Here is a 23,739-nt window from a genome sequence, read left to right as displayed (position 1 = left end):
AAAGAACGTTTACATTTCAGAATAATTTATATTGTATTCTAATTATTGATGCATTAATGTGCGAGCATCATTTTATTGGTGCATCTGGTAAAGATGGGGATAATTTTACCTATTCTATGTACTGCTGGGTATCTTAATCTATAGCAATACTCCAGAGGGTAATCTATCTGATAAGAATAATAATAGGAATCTGCAAAGTAACTTGTATTTTATTATAGCTGTCAAATAAATGTTGTGGAGTAGAAATATATAGTAGTCGTAAAAGGAAATATGCAGGTAGAGTACAAATACTTCAAAATTGTACTTAAGTGCTGCACTTGAGTAACTGCACTTTGTTATTTTTCACCACTGCTATTAGATGTGCCTTTATATAATGAGAGGGAAAGCATGCACAACAAAACAGCCTATATCTACTGAGGTAGCAGTAGACGGTCACCCGATGGGTCCAGATGCAAAACACTAGACCAGTAATGGGAGCAGACATCAAACATCTGCTGTGGTGCTCTGAGTGAAAGCTGACACGCTCCCTCCTCCTGGGGGCGCTCTCCCCATGCTGTGAATGGACAGACAGGAAGTTAACCTGTATATCAAGCTCATTCACCAACACAGTGATCAGACGTTTTAAGTGCAGGGCTGATAAGATACTGGCACCAGAACTTGTAGAAAAAGGTACAAAGAGAACCGCGGGAGGCCGGTCTGTCTGCCGAGTCACCTGACAGACTTCAGCCAGCTATCACTGTGAGGTCCATTCCTTCTGCAACATTTGCAGGTAAAGCATGGAACGTGGTTGTTGTGTTTGCACTGCTTGGCCTTCTTCGCCTCACAACCTCAGCCAGACCATAGCTGACACTAGCTCAAGATAAACAACTTTATCAATATTATAAACCTCTCGCCATGGCATATTTGTTTCTGGGTCAGTCCTCGGGATCACAATAAACCCTGAAAGGCCACGGGCTTCGATGAAAATGAGTAAAAAGAATGTTTATGAAACAGGAAGAAAAAAATGAGAAGAAAATGTGCATTTAGTTCAGTTAAATATATGAGAAAAAACATACTAACTCTGCTCAACTTTAGATGGACCGTAAAAATGATAGTTAACATCGACTGAGGAAGTTGTGTGCAGGCTGCAGGAGTGAGGGTGCAGTATGCCACTTCCTCATTGCAGACCAAAACACCATGTCTGTAAGTGTCTTAATAACCATGCAGAGATGTTTGGCTGACACGCTGCCATCTTTGGAAACTTTGGGATTTCTATTAAAATTTAAAATGAAGTTCTCGGGGTTTGTTTGTTTGAGGCGTAAGGGGTTATTAAATAAAGTTTCAGAAGAAAAACTGATTACTGTTTTGATATAAGTGTGACATGAAGTGACGGGGTCTGACTGCCCGAATTAAAAAACAGATTACCTAAAAATATTCTACTCTAGTTTCAATAATAATTTTGATGCACAAATATTAATTAAAAGTGTTTTAGTTAACTTAAAATTTTTGCTTTTTTTCATTTTAAAGTTTAATTTCAGATAACTTAAAACTGTTATTCAAGTAATCTAATGTATGTAATTTGGTTCAGTGGTGCGTAAAAAATTTGAATTCCAGTCACAAATCCTTAACTCAATTAAAAAGTGTTTTCACGGCTCAAAGTTGAACAGAAACCTTCGCAAAGCAGTTGCTCATAAACTCGAAATGAGCAAGACAAATTCTACGTCAGTAACTCCCAAAATGTGACTACAGTGTGATGGTAACTAACTCTTGTGTGCTGAAACAACATGGATACTTGATTGAAGGCATGACGTTGGCACCATAAACAGGTAAAATTACTCAGTGCAGATGATGTTAAAGTACATCTCCTGTCAGCACACACACCCCTGTGGAGTTATCAGTGGGCTTCCCCCGGTTTGTAAGCGGATCCCTCTGCCGCGTAATCTTCACCTGTGGAAATGATGAATCACGGGTTTCACTTTGACCTCTCGCATCGAAAGCTGAGCAAGGTGGCATGTCCCATTCTGGGCTGCGCTGCGTTTCTTACGGGCGTAGACGACCAGGGGAATCCATGTTTGACTAATGAGTCAGTTGCTGTGGTGATATTTGCCAACAGTGGAGACCATGGAGTGAGTCATGAATGAGAGGGCGACTGGGAAAACAACAGTTCCTATTGTACAAGGAAGAAATAGCAAGAAATTCAGAGCAATAAATTACAACCCAGTGGTGCTGGAAAGCTTTCTTTAAGAGAGAAAATCTAAAGGAATTGAAGTATTGAAATGAGCTGTTACACATGTTTTATCGGCCGGGCAAGAGTCTGTGAAGCAAGCCTAGTTTGCATTTGAATCCTCCCTCCATTTGAAGTCCCGATTCAGTCAAATTTCATCACTTTTTGCTCTTTTTGTGGTTGAGTCAGAGGGTCAGGCTGAGTCTGTGGCAGACAGAGGCAGGAAATACCTTGTTGTGTGTGTGTGTGTGTGTGAGTGAGAGAGAGAGAGAGAATTAGTGTGTTTAGTGCTGTGTTCCTCCTTACATGCTTTTCTCTCCACTCTCTGATCAGACGCATTGTGTCCCACCGCTAACTCTAACAAGGTAAGTCTTAATATGAAACCTTTTTTTTGTTTGTTTGTTTGCACTTTCTGCTGCACAGTCTCAAAGCCAGTCCTCTTCTTTCTTTCTTCGTCGGTTTGTTTTTTTTCTTATTTTCCTTTCTCAGTGTTTTACCCTGAAACTCTTCCCCGTTTTTTCTCTCTCTTGCACTTCCTTTCCCCGTTTGCTCATCGCATTCCTGAGGAATCAGCTGAGGAATCTCACAGCGGTACAATGAATCTCTAGTTTCACTTCAGTGAGACTCCACTTTTTGTCCGACATCCACCTTTCCATTCAAACTCTGCGCTTATTCTCTGCTGCACTTTTCTGTTATCAGTGGGGAAAACCCAACCTTTAATTTCCTGTCCCATTCCGTCTCTCTCTCACTTCCAACACACAATCCTGGGCTTATGTGCAGCTGTTTCACAACTTCCTCAAAGTAAGGGTGGGGTCTTAAAGAGGTAACAGCTCAGTGATCTTGTAGCTTAGGTCAGAGGAGTAGATGTAGAAGTAGAAGTTTGGTGTTAAAAGTTAAAAACAGAGTTCACTGCAACTGCAAAACTGTAATTTATATTTCGTATTTCTTTTTTCTTCCTGGCTTCTCAAATTCTTCCTGTCTGCATCCGTCTGTCTTGATTCCAGTCTTCTAATCTCTTAAACGTACAGTGCACCCAGCCATACAAACACACACACACACACACACACACACACACACACACACACACACACACATCTCTCTACTCCTGCTGCTCTGTCCGCCTGCATATTGTCTGCACTCATATTTCTGTCTGCTCACCAACACATGAATGAGTGATCGACTCGGTGACCCCTGTCTCCTAACCGGGGACCTTGTGTCTCCATCTTAACCCCTCTGTCCCCTCTGTTTCTCTCTCTCTCTCTCCCCATCTCCAAGTCTCCTCCGTCGAACCAGACGCCACTGACCGCTTCGGCAGCCAAGAGCAAAAGGGCACGTTTCTATCTTCTAACCTCTGACGCTGCCTTTTTTTCTGTTCCTCACTCTTTCTTTGTTACAGCTCATAGTTTGGTAAAAATCTGTCTCAAACGGCAGAAAATGCACCCAAAGGTATCCATTTACACTGTTAACAGAGAAAAAAGCATAAGAAGTTAGAAGCTATCCCCAAAAAATAATAAATAGTAATAGTAGTTCAAAATAGTAATTTATTCATTTTCTATTGATTCACTAATAGACATATCAATTTAAAATTGGCACTGACTACCAAGAACCTGCAAATTGAGAATATGCCCTTAAATTAGTATTTTTTTAAAAAGCATATTTTTTAGGGACAAGTATATAAATACTTTATGTGACTGTTTATTTGACTGACTGATAACACCCAGAATCTGAAAAACTACTTCAGTATGGCAAACCAGTCATTATGTGTGACTGAAATCAATAACCAGACCAGGTATTGAATGCAGTTTTTCCCCACCGTAAATTACCGTTTTTTTCATTCAATAATTTCCTTAATGTTTCTCTATAGTTACAAAGGAGTCTCCTGTGTAATGTAAGCATGCTATAGGTTATGTATGCATTTGTTTTGTTTTATATGGCTGTAAATACTACGATATCCATGCGTCTTTGCCGCCATTTCTATGGAGAACAAGCTGGTCAAAAGCGCGAGACAGAGCCGAAGCAAAATAGGAACAAAACACTGCGCCATAGTTGCTGAATTCGTCCAAAATGTACCCAGAATCCGAAAGTTAATTTAATCTGTAGCGTATATTATCGGTTTTCTCAACAGCATCATCTTTTCTCAGTTTTAAGCACAGTGATTGTTTCTTACCGAAATGCACCTTGGGAGTTGTAGTTAAGCTCTCATCTTGGAGTTTTTATTTACACAGACTTGTATTTTTGACTTTTTATTGAATGATCAGGTATTTTCTAATGCGGCTTTTGATCTTTTGAACTGAGGATTCAACTGGGAGTGTTTTTTAATGTCTATCCAAGTTGTGGAAGCGCTTCAACTGTGAGCCATATAATATGGTCTATGGAGAAAATGAGCAGGACTTTTACTTCTGGTACCAGGGATGCTCAATGTCTCTTCCTACCTCACAACACTATTGAGAATGGCCTAGTGGTTGGTATTGGGGGGGGGGGGGGTTCATAAATGAAATAGAAATGGAGGTTGTGTGGGGACAATGGGAAAGAGAAGAGGGGGCCCGCGTAGCATGTCAGTGGCCTGTAATTCCTTCTTATGACCTGATGGAAAACGAATAGATGATCTTGCCCGTTGCATAGAAGAGGGCATACAGGGACAGGGCTGGAGCCAGAAGAGAAGGGAAGAGTGGAAAGATAGAGAAGCCAGCGGCTTGCTGTCCAGTAATTATCCACATGGTGTTTAGCTTTAGCCAGGAACCAGGAACCCGACTCTACACCCACACACACACACACACACACACACACACACACACACACACCTTGCCCTATCCACAGGCTGCAGGTAGGCTTTCATCACACCGGCTCCAGTTACCCCCCACATATAAGCTAACCAGGCCAGGTGAGCACAAACACTCCTCCTCGCCAGACCTCTCAGTCCCTTACAACCACCCCCCGCACGCGCACACACACACACTCCAGTGGACACGCAGAATGGAGCCGGAGTCAGACAGCATGCCAGAGGTACCAGAGGAGATCATACAGTTAAGTGGACCAGGGCCTTTTTCTCTGCCTCCTTGCTCTGCCCAAGCATTGTAACTTTAGCCCGAGGGCCCTTGCATGTGTTGCCTCAGGCCCTTTCTCTGTTTCCTCGCTCCCTTGGCTCCTCTACCCCTTTTACTCTACCATTTCATGCGTTCAGTTATTCACTCTGCTGCACTGTCTCTCTCTCTCTCTCTGCCCGCTTTTTTTGTCAGCGAACAGCACCCCTTTACTGACCACGTTTTACTAAAATGATGCAGAGTTGCCAAAATATGAACTGATATCACATAAAGTTCAATTCCGAGCTGTAAACCCCAAAACAGTACGGGCTGGACCTGCTGCTGACATGGTCTCATTTTCTTTCTGCTGCCTAATGAGTCATTCTTATCGGATAGTATAAGAGTTGAGAGCAGTGTCTTTCATTTTGGGACTGGTGTCCTCGGTTTACTGAGTCATGCTAATTGTTTGTTATCTAGTCCTCCTTTATCAGTTAAGGTTTCTGCCTGGCGCCTGTCTAGCACCAAACCTAAAAAATAAACTGCAGAATTGTATGTTAATAGTTTTCTCAGAAGGTGCTCCGCTTTGTATTATGTCGATGTCCCTGCCTGAGTTTACTTTAAAAATGTCACATCCCCCATACAGCGATAGAGCGGAAACCTCAGGAGATTTTGATCACGTCGCTGCGAGATAGTTATGATAAGGTTTCAACTCTTTGTGCATTAACAACAAGGAAAAGACTTTGATTATCTGTAGAAGCACGAAACTGCAAACATATAACACTATCATATCAATTCAAAAATATTAGAATTAAATAAATACCTTGAATTAAGTTTTTTTGCTTTTTTTTTTCCCCGTGGTCAAACAACAATAAATGTAAGCGTGAAAATGTATTGGAACCAGTGCCCTCTCAAAAAAAATCTTAAGTACTTACTAGCTTTTTCCAGAGCTTTCAACACTTCCTCAGTGGATAGGGATAACTTAGTTAATCACGTTACCTAACAACTGTGCAAACTCCAGTTTAGGACATAACGTCATGTGACGTTATCTTCATCTTTTAAGGAAGACTGAGGAAACCTTCAACCTTATGGAAAAAGCTAGTAGGTGAATATGAATATGTCGCGGTCTGCTCTGGGAAGTTGTGATGGGCATTTTTCACTATTTTCTTACACTTTTTAGACTAAATGATTAACTGATTGAACATAAAAACTAATCTAAAGAAATGAAATACATTTTTTTTTTTAGTTGCAGAACAGTTTGGGGGGTCCACCTATCTAAAAAAAAAGAATCCAATGTTATACAGCAGTCCTGCAATAAATCCTAGCGTCATGAAGGTTATAATGATGAGGTTTTTTTTCTAAACTGTTTTAGAGAAGTGTCGACTGAGCATCACTGAGCGTGGACTTATGGGCTAGTTTTTGACATTTGTTATCTGTGGCATCTGGTCTTCGCTCGCAAACCAAACAGGCATTATTTCCTTTTTCTCTGAGAGAGATACCAAGTTTCAATTTCCCTTTTCTGTTGGTTTGTTTCAATGTGTATTTAGGAAGCCCTAACCTTTATTTCGTTTTAACTTTCACCTGAAAATCATGACACTGACACGCTTCATGAAATGGTCAGTAAAAGCTCGTGTCTTTATGTTGGGAAAAATATAGCACGGCAGGGCAGGACCGGACAGAACCAGCCAGTGGTGTGGTTGGGTGACACATTTACTATATTATCACCCAAACTGCTGTGTTTTTTCTTCTTCTGGTTTGAAAGGGTGGCAAACTTATGAGAGAGAGAGAGAAACGTACATTTAGAGTGACTCAAGCAAGTCCTTACCTGGCTTGTTCTCACCTGTGACATGATCCAGCATGCATGGAGCCACGCCTGGTTTTCTGTTAGTGTGGCATCCTTGGTGTTGTATTGCATAAAAGTGATATAATGTAGCCTTTGGTCTTTTTAGGGAGCAACACAACCCTCTTTTTGCGTCGACTGGTATGTGTAATAGTGCTCATGATGTTGAACACATTCTCCACTTCCCTAAACGGACCGTGGTTAAGTTAAAGCCTGTTATTGAGGGGAAGTTTAGTTAAAAATTTCCCAGATTTAAGTAAGAAATAGGAGAGATGGACACTCATCTTCTGATTGTGACAAGTTAAGCACTTGATTCATTTGTCAGGTCTTTGTGGGTTTGACTTCTGCTTTAATTTACCCTTACTCAAAAAAAACAAAACAAAACAGGCATTTATTCCTAAATGGAGACAGTTACACACACTATTTACACTTCCTGTTTCAGCCCACTTCTTCTTTCCCTTTGTCTTACCAGTCTTTTTTTTTTTTGTTTTGTCTCTTTGTGCAGTATGCTCCCCTTCAAGGCCGCACCGGGTCAGTTCAGTCCAGAGGTCCGGGAGCCGGGCCTCCGAGTGTGGAGGGTGGAGAAGATGAAGGCAGTGCTCCTGGACCCCTCCGAGGTGGGAGCCTTTTATGACGGGGACTCCTATCTGGTGCTGGAGAACCGCGGCCAGCTGGGAGCCGACCTCCACATGTGGATAGGTGAGAGATTGGAGAGACATCTGGATTATGTGATGTGTATCCGTCATGAAGAAAAGAAAAATACATGAATCAAAGGGATCATTGATAAACTGATGATTATTAATAAACCCAGAGGCTTCCATTTAAGACAGAGTCTGAATGAGAGAGCAGTCGCATAAAAATGTATAGCACACAATATAATTATGTAGCATGCAGCTATGCGATCTGACTCAAGACTTAAGCTCTTTGTACACTCTGCAGGCTTCCAGTGTGTCTGAGTGTGTGACACCTTTACAATGATAGCATCTCATTTCAGTTGACAAAATCAATCAGTAATGTCACATCCCACATCTGTCCCACTGATATTTATTTAAGTTCGCTCGATGTGTTATGAAAAGAGATCATCAGGGTTAAATAGGTCTGGTGTTGTGCTTATTCTGTCTCACCGTGCGGGCTCATAGTCTGTTTACCCAGACACTTTCAGTCAGAGCTTTGTAGGTAAGGGATTAAGAATGGGGAAGTCATCCGCTTCAGACAGGACCCAAACATTGGCGACATGAAAATTGATACAAAAAGGGCACCAAGTGTTGAGGAGACTGACGCAGCTGTACAGGCTGTTGCAAGTCGACATAGGGCATTAACAACTCTTAATCGGGATATTTCTTCAGTCAACACGAAAACTGTCAAGTGCTCATAGCAATTGCTATCACAGCAAATATTTACTTGGTATTAATTGGTTAGGGCAAAAAAAAAACAAAAAAACAAGTCCCCCCCCGAGAAAACAAGAACACAATGTCAAACTGAATAATAGAGAGAAATGAAATGGCTATTAAGTCTTGATTATGAAGCTAAATCCGAACCATCTCTAATGCTAATCCGAACTAAGTATAAAAACAAACAAAACAAAAAAAACCTTCAAATTACACTTGGCGACCATTGCAGAAGTGTGCAACTTCCACAGGAAACAACAACATGCAGATGGACACACAACTACACTACAATGCAACGTAACATGATGCAGCACACACTGTACTGTGTCCTCTGTTCTGTATTAGGAGTTTGCAGCATTTAACATCTCCACCTACATCGGAGAAGGAAGGTCCTTTAGGTCCCTGCTGCAATTTTCTACATCATAGTCTGTTTAGAGGTCTAGAGGGAAGAAAGTTATATAAAGCCGTGTGTGGCTCCAGAAGGAGCTGTGTAAGGTCTGATAAACTGCCTCAAGCGATGGCACTTGAGGCAGCAGCAGTTAGGTCGGAAGAGTAAGAGTTTGAAAACGGGGAGAAAAAAAAAAATCTGATGGTGTGGAGTGTTAGAAAAGGAGGCAGGCTGACCAGACCTCTGTAGCCCGCTCCTCATCTCGGCTTGAGGCCTGCCGCCACCAGCAATCACACACCTGAATCTCCAACTGAACTCTCAGCTGTCAGGTTGAATTGTGGGTAATGAAGGCACCAGGTTTTGACAAGCAAGAAGAATACATGTAATGAAAAAGAGACTATCTCTGATTAGCTGCATCGATTTATTTTTTATTTTTTATCCCTTTTATTTTATTTTATTTTTTTTTAATAAAACTCCACTGTGACACTGACAGTCTTACAGGGCTCCAATGCTAAATTGGTAGAGTTGTCTTTTAACTGTGCCATCTTGAAATTACTTAGAGAGAAGAGAGAGATGCTTCTCATGTTTCTATTTTACTCTGCCCGGCAAAAAGCAGTAACCATTGTCCAGTGCTTACTACACACCTAACCCCTGTCCCAGTGCTGCGGCTGAAAAGCTAATAACCCTCCCACTAATGGTGATGACACGTGAGACACAGCACTGACCTGCCTGCGTCACCGCGAGAGCAAGAGAGGCTGGATGGAGAGGGATGGACGGATGACGAGGGAGAGCGAAGGAGGGAAGGAAGTCCCGAGGGGAGCGGGGATGGTTTTTGAGCAGGGCTCATTAAAAATGCAGGAAGGCTGTTGCCGTACTCAAATGTGGCTGTTGTTTCCAGCATGTATCCGGTGCTTAGGTAACACTAAGCTGATTGTCACAGCCTGGAGAGCGCTCTCTTTGCTCAACATGCGTCTCTCTGACCCCTCATCCACTTGTTTACAGTTGATGACCCCTGTGTTGTGTTTGTGTGTCCGCTTTTTGTTTCTCATCTCATGTCTCCATGACCCATCACCTCTGTCAGTGGCACTTTTTAGCATATTAACCTTTCTGCCCTCATTTCCTAATGCTTCTCACCTCTTTCTTTTTCTTCTTTCCTCTCTCACTTATACTTATTTCGGTTTTCACTTTTTCTTTCCTTTCTCTGTCCCTGCTGCCTCCCTCTATCCCCCAGCTCTACCTTGGTAAGAATTGCAGGGTGTCAAAAAATTAAGTCACAGCAGTTATCTTGATTTTAACTATTTTGTTTAACAAGACAACTCTAACTGGATGTCTGCAAACAAGCTTTTTCTGGAGCTATTTCACATCTTTTAACAGTATCACACAGTCTCCATCATTTTGTTGTACTGTATACAAAAAAGCAAACTACATGCCTCCCTCAAATTCACAAACCAAAAGATCATAAAGACTTTCATCAGTCTAACGCAGATTTTCTGTTTCACCAAGTTAAAATATCCAGAAGGTTTCTCAGTTTTTGTACTTCACATTTTGTTCGTTCCCCTCTGACAAATTCTTTCTCGCTGCAGGTGAGAAGTCCTCTCGGGACGAGCAGGTGGCCTGCGCCATGCTGGCCACCCAGCTGGACAACTTCCTGGGCGGTGACCCCGTTCAGCACAGGCAGGTTCAGGGCTACGAGTCCCAGGAGTTCATGACCCTCTTCCCCAGAGGGGTCAGCTACAAGGTGAGGACCAGGGATAGCCCCGATTCGGGGCGTAGAGAGGTTAGAAACACTGAAATAACAGTGGAATATGAGGGACATTCACCGTATAAATAGCTCTATTATCAGGTAGGCAAAAAAACATTTTTTTTAACTTCAGGTGCACAGTTATATTGTAGTAATGCTTTAGTTTCCCAGAAAGAATTATGTGCTTTGGTAGTAATTGTAGGTAAAATAGGAATTTCCTTGAAAGAAAAACCCCTGAAATCCAAGTGAATATAACTTTTTACGCTGTAACAACTCAGCAGTTCAAAGTGCTTTACATAAGACATAAAAGGGCATTAAACACGAGATAGAAAAGGCAAATTTAAAGACATATATAAATAGCATCTAAAAATAATAAAATAAAATAAAAAATAGAATAAAAATGTGTTAGTAGAAATTTAAATCTTCATATATGTTGAATTGTATGTTTGCCTGTAGACAAATTTCATACCTTTTGAATAGTAGCAAACCTGCAGCTGTGCCTTGACTATAACAGTTAGCTGGAACTGATAAAATGGAATAGTACCAACTGAACACCGCCTTTGTTGATTTCCCCCATGATTAGTACCGACTTGTTTGTAGGAAATTATTCAGAAATGACAGAAGCGTTGCCAGCTAGAGATACCAGGTTTTAATCCAGCAGAATTTACAGTGTAACACGTGCAAGATCTCTTCATAAAAGTTTTGATTTGTACTGAATTCACATGTCAATTGAAACTCTGCAGAGTAGCTGAAAGGATTTTCTTTCTTCATGTTTTCAAACGTAAGGGAGAAACCCAATTCAAAATTTTCCTTGTAGACATATCTCTCATTTTCTCTAGAATCTTTTTAGTGCTAGATAAAGCCGTTTGTCATTTTACAACACCCTAGATGTTATGCACTCTGTGCCAAAGTGCAGTTTGCACAGATGCCAAGTCTGCCTCGTTAAAACCGATGACAATTTTGAAACCGAAACCTCTCCGACATTTCCCAGCAGGTCAGCTAACGTAAAGCTTACAGAAAATGACAAAATAAAACCTAAAACACCACACGAATGCCCCCTCTACTGTCCCAGGAGGGTGGTGTGGAGTCGGGCTTCAGGAGGCCCCAGGACTCGGGGACTGTGCACAGACTGTACCAGATCAAAGGGAAACGCAACATCCGTGCCAAGGAGGTGGAGCTGTCCTGGAGCAGCTTCAACAAGGGGGACTGCTTCATCCTTGACCTGGGAGAGGTGGGGACACTCACTGTTAAAGCAGGACATGCATAATATTTAGGGCTATGGCAGCCACAAAGGGATATGATGTGAAAAATCGCCCGTTTTTCCTGAACGTGATGGCGTTGATGTGTGCGCCAACACAAATAAACCGTTTTGTGGACCTGCAAAACTGTGTGTTTCTCACTCGTATCCATCTGATGCCGCCCCGCTGCTCTCCAGATGATTGTGTCGTGGATCGGGTCACAAGCCAACATCTTCGAGAAGCAGAAAGTGCGTGAGATCGCCTCGCTGATCCGCGACACGGACAGACACGGGAAAGCCCGAATTGTGGACACCAGCGAGGGTGAGGAGCCTGAGGAGATGCTCAAGGTGAGCGCCGACAATGTGATGCATTTTAATTCTGTTGTTTTATTTGATCATCAAAGCGTTTTATTCAGGAGACACCGGGAGAAGAACATTACTTGTAGAGAACATAAATGGTTACCACACTTTCCAGGTCAACAGTTTCTACCAAAAATGATTGAAGATTAGGTTACAGGAATCCCAAGAACAGATTACTCTTTTTTTTCGTAGTCTTTAAGGTTTTTCTTTCCTATGTTGATGAGCAGGTCCTGGGACAGATGCCAGCACTGGCCGAGAGCACGCCAGAAGAGGACAGTAAAGCAGACGCTTCCAACACCGCTTCACTCTACAAGGTAACTTCATCTGCACAGCTTTGAAACCTGCAACTGAAATATCCAACTTCCATTAACATCTGTTTTTTGTTGTTGTTGTTGTTGTTTTTTAAGTAAAGCACAAACCTGTGTGCCTGTACCCCCACAGGTGTCGGATGTGACGGGTTCCATGACTATGACCAAAGTGTCAGAGAAGAGCCCGTTTGCTCAGGAGCTGCTGGTTCGCGACGACTGCTTCATTCTGGACAACGGCGCCAACGGAAAGATCTTCGTCTGGAAAGGTGAGGGAATACTACCTGACCCCGAACCAGCAAACCCCTGGCTGCCCGAAATGACAGACCTGAGGACAGCGATGGCAGTTAGATGCCAGTGATTATTTAGTGTCTGATTGGATGAAATTTCAGCGAGCATTGTGAAAAATAATGATTGATGGTTTAACAGGGAGGTAAATCTGAGGATGCAGTTGGACACGTGGAGTATAAGCATTTCTTAATGAACACTGCTGTCATTTAGAATTAGAGGTTGTTTCTTATCCTGCACAAAAGCAGGACTGGCTTTGTCATATTTCCAACATGAGGGATGTGATTGCTCATTTTTTCTTTTCTTCCCCGTCAAGCATCTGCCAATCTTATCATTCTGTCGGAAAAAAACCCCAAAACCTTAAAGTCCAAATGTTGCTGCTTCAGAATGCACTTTTTGGTCGTTTCTTCACAAATCAGATTCTTTAAACTTCATATGCTCAACACATTCTTCTGCCTGGTCATGTAATGTTTGTCGAGAGCAGGGCCAGGAGTGTAATCGCCTCTTTGGAGGAGGTCCAAGTGCCATCTTTAACCACCAGTAGCACTGGTTAGTTATGGACCAGTAGTTATGGATAACCTGCAAAATGTCGCTCACAATGGGGCAGAAACCATCACGAGCTGCATGGGCGTTTGCTGCTACGTATGTGGGGTGGCTTTTTTTTGTGTGTGTCTTTGCCCTGCGGCCCATAGTCTCATAATCCATTCATGGTGGCAGCGTTTGGCGTTTTCTGTGAAGGACACAAGCCCTGATACCCCTTACGCTGAAAGAGCGCAAACCGGCGAGATCATCCTTCGTATATGTGACACTGTTTAGTGGAAATTCGCCGTTTCGTGCCATGTCTCTGAGAGGCCAACACTAATGTCATTCATTGTCTGACTGTCAGGTAATGGAGCAAATGCGGAGGAGAAGAGGGTGGCCTTACAGATGGCGGAAAACTTCATCGAACAAATGAAGTACCCCAGGATGAAAACACAGGTACTGCTCATAACTCTGACTAAAATTAAACATTACTAACGTATAAGGTCTTGTTTCCGTACCATAGAAAAGGAAAAGCTGATACTTTTTCTCACCTACAGTAAAAATCATTATAGTTGTTATATCTCAATACAGTTTTCAGTGGCTCCTGCAGCCTGTTAGAGCTGCTTGTTACAACTGTAAATGATCATTTACAGGTCTGGATTGTCACCTTCGGGACATTCAGTGTGGCCTCTTTATGTGAACAATAAAGCAGTAGAAGTTTATGTGCTTTTTGCTGCAGGTGGAGATTCTGCCGCAGGGGAAGGAGACCATCATCTTCAAGCAGTTCTTCAAGAACTGGAACTAAACAGTTCGCGGGAATACTTGACAAAACCCCGCGCTCTGGAAGAAGCTGCATATCTGAAAACAGACAGCATCTCAAAAATCTCAAATACATTTCTTTTTTCTTTTTTTTATATGCATTTACTTGTATGTATATATTTGTAAGGTAACCTGCTGACAGAGCAGCTGTAGCCCTGGTACAATCAGTTATGTGATGCCACTTTTTATAAAATGCAAACAAGTTTTCTTCAGAGTACAGAGATATAAAAAGAACCTCGAGTAAATGAGTTTGTTTGTTTTTGTTTTTTGTTTTTTTTTACATTTGTTCTAGTTCCACAGACTTGCCTGCCTTTTTGGAAAATTAAATCTGAAACAGCTTGCTTGTTGCAGAGGAAGTGGTTTGACTCTCGCAGTCAACACAGGTTGCCAGGGGGTTTCAAATTCGCCCTCAAATGTGCCAATACTTTCTGCAGCGCCTCCACCGGCGACAGTAGTTTTTTTTATATATTTGTTTAAACTATGCCCCCTCTGTTGCCTTGGCTCCATGGATGTTACCTGTAAACAGTTACCCAATATGATAACGTCACTTAATCTTACCTGAGTGCACTTCTGAGCTGCTTTGCTTGAGCACTGCCAGTAAGTTTTCCTTGATACTATTCCCCACGCTATATTTTACAGGGAAATATTGTCCTCGCTACTCGACTACAGTTATTTGACAGCTGCAGTGACTCTGACTTATAAAATGTGTTGTTTATAAAAAAATAAAAAAAAAATCTTGACTGCATGTTAGGTACTTAAAAGTAGAAATGAAATATGTCACTCACAGGATTTTTATTTGTAGTGAAAAAGTTTCCACTCTGAAGTATAACACATTGTTGAATTGCTACTTCTACTTGAGTAAAGGATCTTAATACTTCTTCCACCACTGAGAGTAGGTTCAGTTAGTTTTTAAAATGTTACACTAATGTTAAAATTACCATCAGCGTTTTTTAAATTTATTGTATGGTTTGGTTATTTTGCTTATAGCCTCTTTATGTTATCCACACACTGATATAGGTGGATTTAAAATTCATGACTCGCAACATCCTAAAAATTGTGGCTTTTGAGACAGTTTTGTAAACTATGAATAGATAAATGTACACTTTTAACAATGAACAGTTTATGGAGAGTTATAACAAGAAAAGCAAAATAAAAGCCTATCTGAAACGCACACACACACACACACACACACACAAAACAATAACCTTATGCAGGAACCGCAGTCAGACATGCGCTGCTGCTGCTGCTGCTGCTGCTGCAGCTGCTCAAACGAGCGCCAAGGTGTCGAAGCGTGATCCTGTCCGGTCCGGCGCGATGTCTTCATGGCCCCGTCGGGGGCCGACGGCGGCGGAGTGGCGGTGATGTTGTGCGGGGAGCGACCCACATGCGAGGCGGTTGTCTTCGACGACCCCCCCCCCTCCGCTGCCGACCTGGAAGCCGTTGCGTAACTGCAGGCACGCGGAACGGGAGTCCTGGCGCGTTTACTGTAAGTCACCCAACAAGAGGGAATGGCAATAGAGGGAGGGGGGGGGGGTGAAGGAAACCATTTCTGACATTTCTATTAATTCACACACAAGATAACGATCAAAGCCTTAGGAGGGTTTTGTCCTTTTTTACACGCAGTGCGGCCGCAGCCCAGCAGTTCCTCCCTCCACAGCCCGCAATGGACGAACGCCAACTCTTATTTCATATGGCACTGATATGACCGATTACAGTAAACCACAATTATCTCAAACCGTTATTGTTATTTGTGTCAAGGCAGAGATTTATAATTGTTACTGGCCTTAAAATGTCCATAAAAGCGTTGGTATATTCAGTAACATATAAATATGTAATTCATGTTAATGTCAAAAAAATTGTTCATTTTCCTATTTTAATTTAAATTTTTTTTAATTTTTATTGTTTTTTTTCAGCCTTCAATACATTTTTTGAATTCAGTTATAATTCCATCTATTTTCAAGACACTCAACTCCCACTCGGGATATCGGTATAAACACTCCCGTCAATAGACGTATGAGCCGTTATGGCAACGCTGCTCCCAGATCGGAGCGTGTGCGTCACTCTCAGTGATGCCCCGGAGATTTACCACCGGCCTTCCCGCCCCTCGCGTTGCCGTCTTCCAGGAAGCTGCGGGGATCCGGATGCCAGAGGGGGCCCCGCAGGAGGGAGAGAAAAAAAAAAAAAAAACTTCCCTCGCCACCTGAGAGGCCATAAAAGGGTCCAAAGTTCAGGGAGACGCAGGCGGGAACAAATAGCCTGGACGGGCAGCGGTGGCTGTCCAGTCTTCTCCACCAGCCGAGCCGCACCGACGCCCCCTCAGACAAAAGGTACGACATGATCAACTCGGGGAATATCGGCGTGTGTTACACACGATATACTGTGTATGTCTGTGCGATATAACTGACGTTATAACAACATATTTGAATACTTTAAGAATTCCTTTGAATTTCTGATGTTTTATACATTTTTAGAATAATTATTTTTGCATTGTAGGTAAAAATGCATTCACTGTAGATGTTTTTCTTTCTTTCTTTCTTTTTGAATGGGACGACCAACCTGAAGAAAATTCAATTTTTCTAAACTTTTCTAAAAATGATCTCATCATCTAAACATGATATTCAACTATTACTGACCTACAGATGACTGTCACTGATTTGGTTTTGGTCAAATAGCAGTTGTTGGTTATCATTTACACTCAAAGAAATTAATTATAGAGCAAATTTATAGCATTCTCTACATCTTTACAATTGAATCACATCTCATTTGTTTCTCTCATTCTGTAGCTGTTTCATATTTATACTTAAATATTTTTTCATTATTTGAATTTTCGGATCAAAGAGCATATACATCTTGAAATATTTATAAAATACGGTATATTGCTATAGGTTAAACAGTATATAAAACAGGTCAAATTAGCTCCACCTCAACCAACTACGACATTAAAATGGTACTTAAACATTCATGCACCAGTGAAAATAATCAAATAATATCATAATTAAAAGTACATTTTGTTAATATTACACTTTTACGTAAGTGACAGTTTCAGAGCAGGGCTTTTACTTGTGATACTTGAGTATTTTTAAATTGCAGTATGACAATAGCTAAAGGGATCGGACCACGTCTTCCGCTACTGGTCACCCAAACCTTCCATTTTTTCATGTGGTCTCCTCTTCACAGGAGTGAGGACGCCCCCATGGAGATGAAGAGCATCCTGAAAACTAAAAAAGGTATGTTTAAAAAAAAAAAAAAAAGAAAAAAGAAATCATTTTATTCCTTCACTGCCATTGCTTCTTTGTCCTGTAGTGTGACACATTCTAAAACTTGTAACCTTTGATCGGTGCAGGGGCATAAAGTAGCATCATGGAGCTTATATTCAATCATGCACTTATATAACTGACCTTAATAAGGGCTCTGACAGTGGCTATAAACTGCCGGCTGTGACGTCCTACAAGCCACTCTGAAAGGCTTATAATCAGATCTGATTGCTATTTTGAAGTATTAACAGCATTACATCCATTTACTTCCTCTGCTGGGAAAAATAAAACTTCCTTTTCCTTTTCTGTTTGCTCCTGAATCCCCCCCCCCCCCCGCAGGGATAGGCTGGCTGCTGGAGGACAGCAGCACCACCCAAAGCAGCTCCATCGGGGCCGTATGCTGGACCCTGCCCGAGGAGAACGTCCAGGCCCACAGCTCGGCCCCCAGCAGGCCTACCAACTCCAAACACTCAAAGGTACACCACATATTCTTGGTTTATTCAAATTTCATATTTCTCTTTTGTTACTCAGTGTTTGTCAGTGACCTCTGTTTTGTTTTACCTTGAGGTTAGGGTCATTTTTTAGACCTGTGTGTTTTTTGTTGAATGTCCCATCTGGGCTGTATCACTTTTATAAAAATCCACAGTCTGAATAAATGTCTAAATTTGGCCCGTTGTGCTTCCGGCAGCACCCTCCTCGTCAGAATGGCCTGAAGGATCTGCGCAGCCTGCAGGAGTGTGTGATGTTCATCCAGCGCTGGAAAGAGCAAGTGGACCAAGTCTGCAAGGTAGGACCTGAGTGAAGGGAGGAAAATATGAGTCTGCGGCTTGGCAGACACATCTAAAGTAATGCCACGTAAATTCAGATGGGAAAATAACAAAAAGCTTGCACAGACATGTTCATGCCTGCACGTCTAACACGTGAATTGTGGACATAAGGGACAAGACGAGGAAGTACTGACATTAAGGTTTGATCGCCCCGGCTTCAACCCACGTTTCCCCATTGATATAGACGCTACTGCAGGTTGTTTGCCAGCTCAGGAGAAGAGTCAACTAAAAAAAACAACAGAAAAGAGTCAAGAAAAATTAGAACACGAGGTCTCACAGTCTCACATGGTTGATAATTTCACCCTGTTAAAAGTTCGTAGTTGGAGATTAAGCTGGCAAACGTGCAAAGTCTCTCTTTAAGACCCACATTTCTAGTTCAGTGTCTTTTCCCGCAGCCAAACCACTTTATTTAGTGTAAAATGAGTTCATTTGCACAGATTGGATCACCTTTGCTATGGGAAAAAGTAACTTTGCTTGTTCATGCAGACTGATGACTAGGTTAATTGGGTGGGCGGATGCTGATTGGACGGTCTGTTTATTTACTCTTTTACAACCCCGCTATGTGACCTTCTGCCCTGCTGTGCTGTAACAAAGGGCTGGGGCATCCATACTTGCTGTAAGACATTATGTAATGTATATGATTTTTTTTTTTTTTTTTTTTTTTTTACAAGGGGCCCATATGACTTTAACATGGCCCCTCTGACATCTGTAAATGTAAAACCTCCCACATATGCCCGGTTTAAAGCAGATTTGACCTGCAAACCGGCTGCAGCGGACTGTTTCTCACTAGAAGGACAAACAGTCTGTGCCCGATTTCCGCTGAGCTTTGGCCTTGAAACTCACATCTTCATCAGTACAAGCTGGCTGTAATTTGTCTTCATGTCATTTAATTGTAACACACCGTTTTATCTTTAAGAGTATATGAAATTGTGTGCGGTCTTGTGTTTTAGCAGGGTGGAACTGATCCAAAGGAAGACGACAGTAAGAAAGAGGCCCAGGGTTCAGACCGGCGTGCTGAGCGCAGTCTTGAAGAGAGCAGGAAACTGATCTTGGAGTGGGCTGACGAACTCCATCATGTCGACAAGGTCAGTGCACACACCGATCGATGTGTGATGGATGTGCTGTGTGTGAACAAATGGCAAAAGTATCAATCTCAACTGACTGATTTTGTGTCCTCAGCTCCTGAAGGAAGCCCCATGGGCATCTGAGGGTCAAGAACCTGAAAATAAAGAAGACAAGGACGCCAGTGAGGAAGCACAACTGAGGATCATGGCGTGGGCAAAGGAGCTGCAGACAGCGACTGAGGTGGGGAGTCCCAGACTGAAAAACAAAAGTCCAATAAACCTGTGGAAATGTTTTAGTGCTCATTACTGTACCCAGCTCAGTTAAAACTCTAAGAGGGCAGAATTTATAGCCCCGGAAGGAGGTCAATGATTTTTTTACTCTCATGCCAGTAAAAGAAAACAGTGCCAAATCTTTCACTTAAATGGTGTAATAATGTTTGCAGAGTTGTGGGGTGCAGAGGGACGAGCTGGGTAAAGTGTTGCGCCTGTTGGGCCTGAAGAAGAAACGGCTGGTCAACCTGCTGCCTCTGCTGGAGTTCATCACCTGGTCTCTGCTCAAGGAAGACAGCACGGTGAGCAACTAGTCCCGTAAATGGACATTTCTTCCAGATGGTGTACCTTGCATGTAAAAAGAGGTAGAGCTGACCATAAAACAGTATAAAAACTGGGTTCCCCCGGAAAGCTGAAGTGAAACAGACACAGCGGGAAGCTACTTGAATTCAAAAATAAACATAATTGCTCTTATAGCAAATAAATAGGCCGTCGTTTAAGCCATTAAACACCGAATTGGCTTTAACCAAGAACTGAAACAAAGCCGTTGTTTGTCACCACGCAGTGCAGACATGACCAGGTTATGACATTGCTTTACGCAATGTGTGATTTGAATGAACCCTGCTCTTTGAATTCATGCTGATGCTCAATAAATGAACTCAGCTGAACATCAGTTTATATAACGCTAATCCACTCCTAAGCCTCTGCCCTGATAAACCCCGACAATCAAGGTCCTTTATAACTGAGAATGAAGATTGCAGATAAAATACCATGAGATTCGCAGATGATCGTGTAGTGTAAGTAGCAAAGTTATTGATTTAAATTTGAAGGAATTTTCTGTGGCTGGGCTTGGTTTTTATTTTATTTCATTTGAGTTTGGCATAAATACTTGACATGACTTTCTGCGGTTTGTGCAGTAACAATCAACTGTTCGTAGCCATTTGTGCATGGTTTTGACCTTTTGAGCTTTAATTTACCGTTAACCGGCTCCCAAAAATGGTGCAATGAGGCTTGTATTTGGCATTACTGATGTTATAAAACAAACAGTAGCCAGGCACCATCTTAGCCATGCACTCGCAGTGTCTTCTCGAAGGTTCACACAAGCATTAATGATTTACTGCTGAGACTCCTGGTTACATTTGGAAACCACCTCATCATAAGGAAATGAAGACAATGGGAGATTTAGGGAATCATATGAAAAATGCTGTTCCTGTAAAACATGTTTTGATATGATCTTTTTTTCCCTTTTAGAGGATGATTCCACAATTATGGTTACTGGCAAAGCAAAGGACCTGGAAAGCAGGAATTCCAAGATACATCCCCAAATCAGGTGTGCATTTTTAAAATCAGTATCTTAGCTTTCAAAATGAGGCCGATTTTGTCAGAGGAGAAGTACAATTACAGCTTGTAACGGGTTGACGTGTTTAGACCAGTGATTCCCAACCTTTTTGCTCGTGATCCCTTAATACAAAGCAATTTCTCCTCGCTACCCCTCATAAAGCTGTGCATTTCTTTGAGTTATGAGCAGTTAAATCGAACGACTGATTTTCCCACCTCAGCATAAAGAAAAAAGAGAGAGAGAAAAAAAAGCAAAGCTCAGACAAAAATTCCAAAAAGATTTTTAAGTAGAATTTTGAGTGGCAGAAATTATTTATTTATTTTTTCTTTTTCCTACCCTGGTAATCATCTCATGACCCTTTCATTCATTTTGATTTCTTTTGCGCCCATCTGTGAGAATTGCTTGTTTCCCTTGATTATCCACTGTGGCTAATATAATGTCTGTTTCTCTATTTTCAGTTTGGAGTTGGATCTGCAGTGCATCAGGTGAGACCGCCCAACACTTTATCCTTCCTTCATCTCACACGACAACTAGAGAAACAGCAAACATCACATTTACAGTATAATAAGATCACTTTTGTCTTTTTTCCTGACAGCTGATGTGACTCTTGACCCCATGACCAACCACCCCTGGCTGCTGCTGTCAGACGACCAGCATATGGTCCAGGAGGGCCTCTCTGAATCCGACCTGCCTTACAGCTCCCAGCGCTTCGATAGCTGGCCATGCGTGCTAGGTTGGGAGGGCTACAGCAACGGCCGCCACTACTGGGAGGTGGACATAGCCAACAATGGCTACTGGCGCATTGGACTCACCACCGCCAACTCCAAGCGGCATGGGCGCTTCCCCATGACCCCAAAGCAGGGCTACTGGGCCTTGTGGCGCAGCACACACCAGTTCTATGCCTGCACTAAGCCAGAGGTGCAGCTGCCGGTCAGCCTTGTGCCTCAACGTATGGGAATCTACTTAGACTATGAAGAAGGCCAGATCTCCTTCTACAACGCAGCAACAAAGTCCCACATCTACACCTTCACTGGACCCTTCAGAGGGAAGCTGTACCCTCTGTTTGCCCCGCTGGATGGTCGCACACTCATGAGAATCATCCCACCGCACGAAATCTCAGTAAACTGAGAGAGATGTGGACCTTGATAACTCTCACTGGACACTTGAAAGAATTCAGTTTGACTGGAACGAAATTAAATTAAAACTGTCTTTGCCAAAAAGGCCAATAAAAAAAAAAAAATCAGGCAAGATTTGAAAAGCAAAGTCACCAGTTAGATTTAAAATTCACAAGCATTGACTTTCAAAACAAAATATATATATGAATTTCACTTCCCTCAATGTTTCTTTAAATATAAATCTGAATTTCTACCCTTAAACTGAATTTAAAATTTCTCAAGCTTCAGTTAAAAACTGACTGTAGTCAGTGACCGAACTATATCAAAGTGCTAATGATATTATTAACAGAAATAAAAATTCATGAATGTTAGGAAAAAAAACAACAAAAACTTTTAAAAAAACTCAACGTTGTGTACATATAAAAATATTTATATTAAATAAATGAATTTTAAAGAATCAGCTAGGCTGAGTCTGATTTCTACAACGTTTACATTTACATGTAGGCAGAAAGAGTGTAAAACACATTCTGCATCTACAAACACACATGCACTTTCAGATATGCACACAATAAACATTTCATATACATTGCAGGGTGTCTTTGATACTCATCTGACTTTTTTCTGACTTATCTCATATTTCTTCTCATTTGACATTTCACTGAAGAAAAATAGGATGACCTACATATCAGGTATATTTACACATATAAAGGCCTTCAAAAAAGTCCTTTGGACACACATTTGCTTCACTTTCGTCTTTGAAAAGTTGACTTTCGTGCAAGCAAATTAGTGACTTTGCATAACAAAGTGTAGCTGGAAGAAAGAATGCTAACATCTGAAAGAGTGTGCACATTTATGGTAAAAAAAAAAAAGCACATTGCAAATAAAGAAACATAAAATCTGTGTGGATCAGTGTGCGTTTCAGGGTCCTGTCAGGACTCTCTCTTACAAGCCCAGGGTCCGTACGCTTCACAGTCCCACCTCCCCTGCACAGGTCTGCACAGTCCCTGTGATCAGCATTCCAACTCCACCGTCACCCTTTAAAACGTGCACACACAGACACACACACACACACATACACACACAGAAATCCAAATCAAACTGATCTGTATCAACAGGTTTAGAGTAAGCGGTGGTTAATGTATGAATACTTAGATGTAGACAGATGCGGTATAACAGTTTTTACTTAATGTTAGATTAAAGCTGTATGTATGAGCTTGTCAATATGCTGTATATGTATATGGATGTATATGTACTATGTCATTGTTATAAAAACAAACTGAATTTAAGTATTATGAGGTTTGTGCATTATTCTTCTAGAAAATACACAATGTAGATCAGTTGTGTGTTTTCTATCCTTATCTACTTGACTTCCACTTCTAATGTAAAGCATATTAATGGGCACTGTCATTGTACAGCGTCTGTTTAATAGATATTAGAGTTAAAGATTATGGTCCTCCTCCTTGTCTCTATTCCCAGCTTTTATTCTATCATATTTTAGGTTTTTTTTTTTCTAACTCTTTATTTTACAGGTCATTTCATGTCATTTTCTCGTACTTTCAGAGGAAGTTTCATGGAAATGTAATACAAATTCCGATAAAACACTTGTAGGTACAGGGTTCAGTGTGCACAAATCCAATCAATCCATGGAAATCAGTTGTCACACAGTGTGAAGAGCAGAGTTTTCGGTAACGAATCTGTAAAATGGGATAAATGAAATATATATGTTTCCATCTCACAAAGATAACAGATTAAAAAAATAAAT

At 41.6% G+C, this 23,739-nt stretch overlaps 2 protein-coding genes across 6 annotated transcripts; both read left to right on the top strand.

The window, feature by feature from the left end:
• The first annotated feature begins 560 nt into the window (after window positions 1–560).
• capgb (capping protein (actin filament), gelsolin-like b) lies at window positions 561–14,353 on the top strand. 4 transcript variants are annotated; one of them, XM_040141598.1, is made up of 11 exons: window positions 561–769; window positions 2,537–2,568; window positions 3,479–3,532; window positions 7,566–7,759; window positions 10,420–10,574; window positions 11,650–11,808; window positions 12,013–12,162; window positions 12,402–12,488; window positions 12,616–12,748; window positions 13,654–13,745; window positions 14,029–14,353. In XM_040141598.1, the coding sequence occupies exons 4-11, from the start codon at window positions 7,567–7,569 to the stop codon at window positions 14,092–14,094; spliced, it is 1,035 nt and encodes a 344-aa protein (XP_039997532.1). In that variant the 5' UTR covers window positions 561–769; window positions 2,537–2,568; window positions 3,479–3,532; window position 7,566; the 3' UTR covers window positions 14,095–14,353. The 4 variants fall into 4 exon arrangements, with proteins under 4 accessions (XP_039997532.1, XP_039997531.1, XP_039997530.1 ...); XM_040141597.1 differs by lacking the exon at window positions 3,479–3,532; XM_040141596.1 differs by lacking the exons at window positions 2,537–2,568; window positions 3,479–3,532 and having other exon boundaries at window positions 562–769.
• A 2,007-nt stretch (window positions 14,354–16,360) lies between these two features.
• Window positions 16,361–22,846, top strand: si:dkey-219e21.2 (butyrophilin subfamily 1 member A1). 2 transcript variants are annotated; one of them, XM_040140428.1, is made up of 10 exons: window positions 16,361–16,435; window positions 17,286–17,335; window positions 17,702–17,838; window positions 18,051–18,149; window positions 19,143–19,274; window positions 19,369–19,494; window positions 19,697–19,825; window positions 20,775–20,853; window positions 21,321–21,347; window positions 21,458–22,846. In XM_040140428.1, the coding sequence occupies exons 2-10, from the start codon at window positions 17,302–17,304 to the stop codon at window positions 21,988–21,990; spliced, it is 1,296 nt and encodes a 431-aa protein (XP_039996362.1). In that variant the 5' UTR covers window positions 16,361–16,435; window positions 17,286–17,301; the 3' UTR covers window positions 21,991–22,846. The 2 variants fall into 2 exon arrangements, with proteins under 2 accessions (XP_039996362.1, XP_039996361.1); XM_040140427.1 differs by having other exon boundaries at window positions 19,140–19,274.
• Window positions 22,847–23,739: the final 893 nt, after the last annotated feature.

This window comes from Xiphias gladius, chromosome 12 (genome assembly GCF_016859285.1).
Source record: "Xiphias gladius isolate SHS-SW01 ecotype Sanya breed wild chromosome 12, ASM1685928v1, whole genome shotgun sequence".
Lineage (NCBI taxonomy): Eukaryota > Metazoa > Chordata > Actinopteri > Istiophoriformes > Xiphiidae > Xiphias > Xiphias gladius.
Note: the sequence above shows the minus strand (reverse complement) of the source record. Positions and strands in the feature narration are given on the sequence as shown.

What these genes read in the sequence shown, in the direction of transcription:
- capgb (XM_040141595.1), top strand. Translation starts at nt 5,177, where the DNA reads ATGGAGCCGGAGTCAGACAGCATGCCAGAGGTACCAGAGGAGATCATA. An exon ending in GTACCAGAGGAGATCATACA is followed by an intron (nt 5,227 to 7,565) that starts GTTAAGTGGACC and finishes CTCTTTGTGCAG; the next exon opens with TATGCTCCCCTTCAAGGCCG. An exon ending in CCAGAGGGGTCAGCTACAAG is followed by an intron (nt 10,575 to 11,649) that starts GTGAGGACCAGG and finishes CTACTGTCCCAG; the next exon opens with GAGGGTGGTGTGGAGTCGGG.
- si:dkey-219e21.2 (XM_040140427.1), top strand. Translation starts at nt 17,302, where the DNA reads ATGGAGATGAAGAGCATCCTGAAAACTAAAAAAG. An exon ending in AAGTGGACCAAGTCTGCAAG is followed by an intron (nt 18,150 to 19,139) that starts GTAGGACCTGAG and finishes CTTGTGTTTTAG; the next exon opens with CAGGGTGGAACTGATCCAAA. An exon ending in AAGATACATCCCCAAATCAG is followed by an intron (nt 20,854 to 21,320) that starts GTGTGCATTTTT and finishes CTCTATTTTCAG; the next exon opens with TTTGGAGTTGGATCTGCAGT.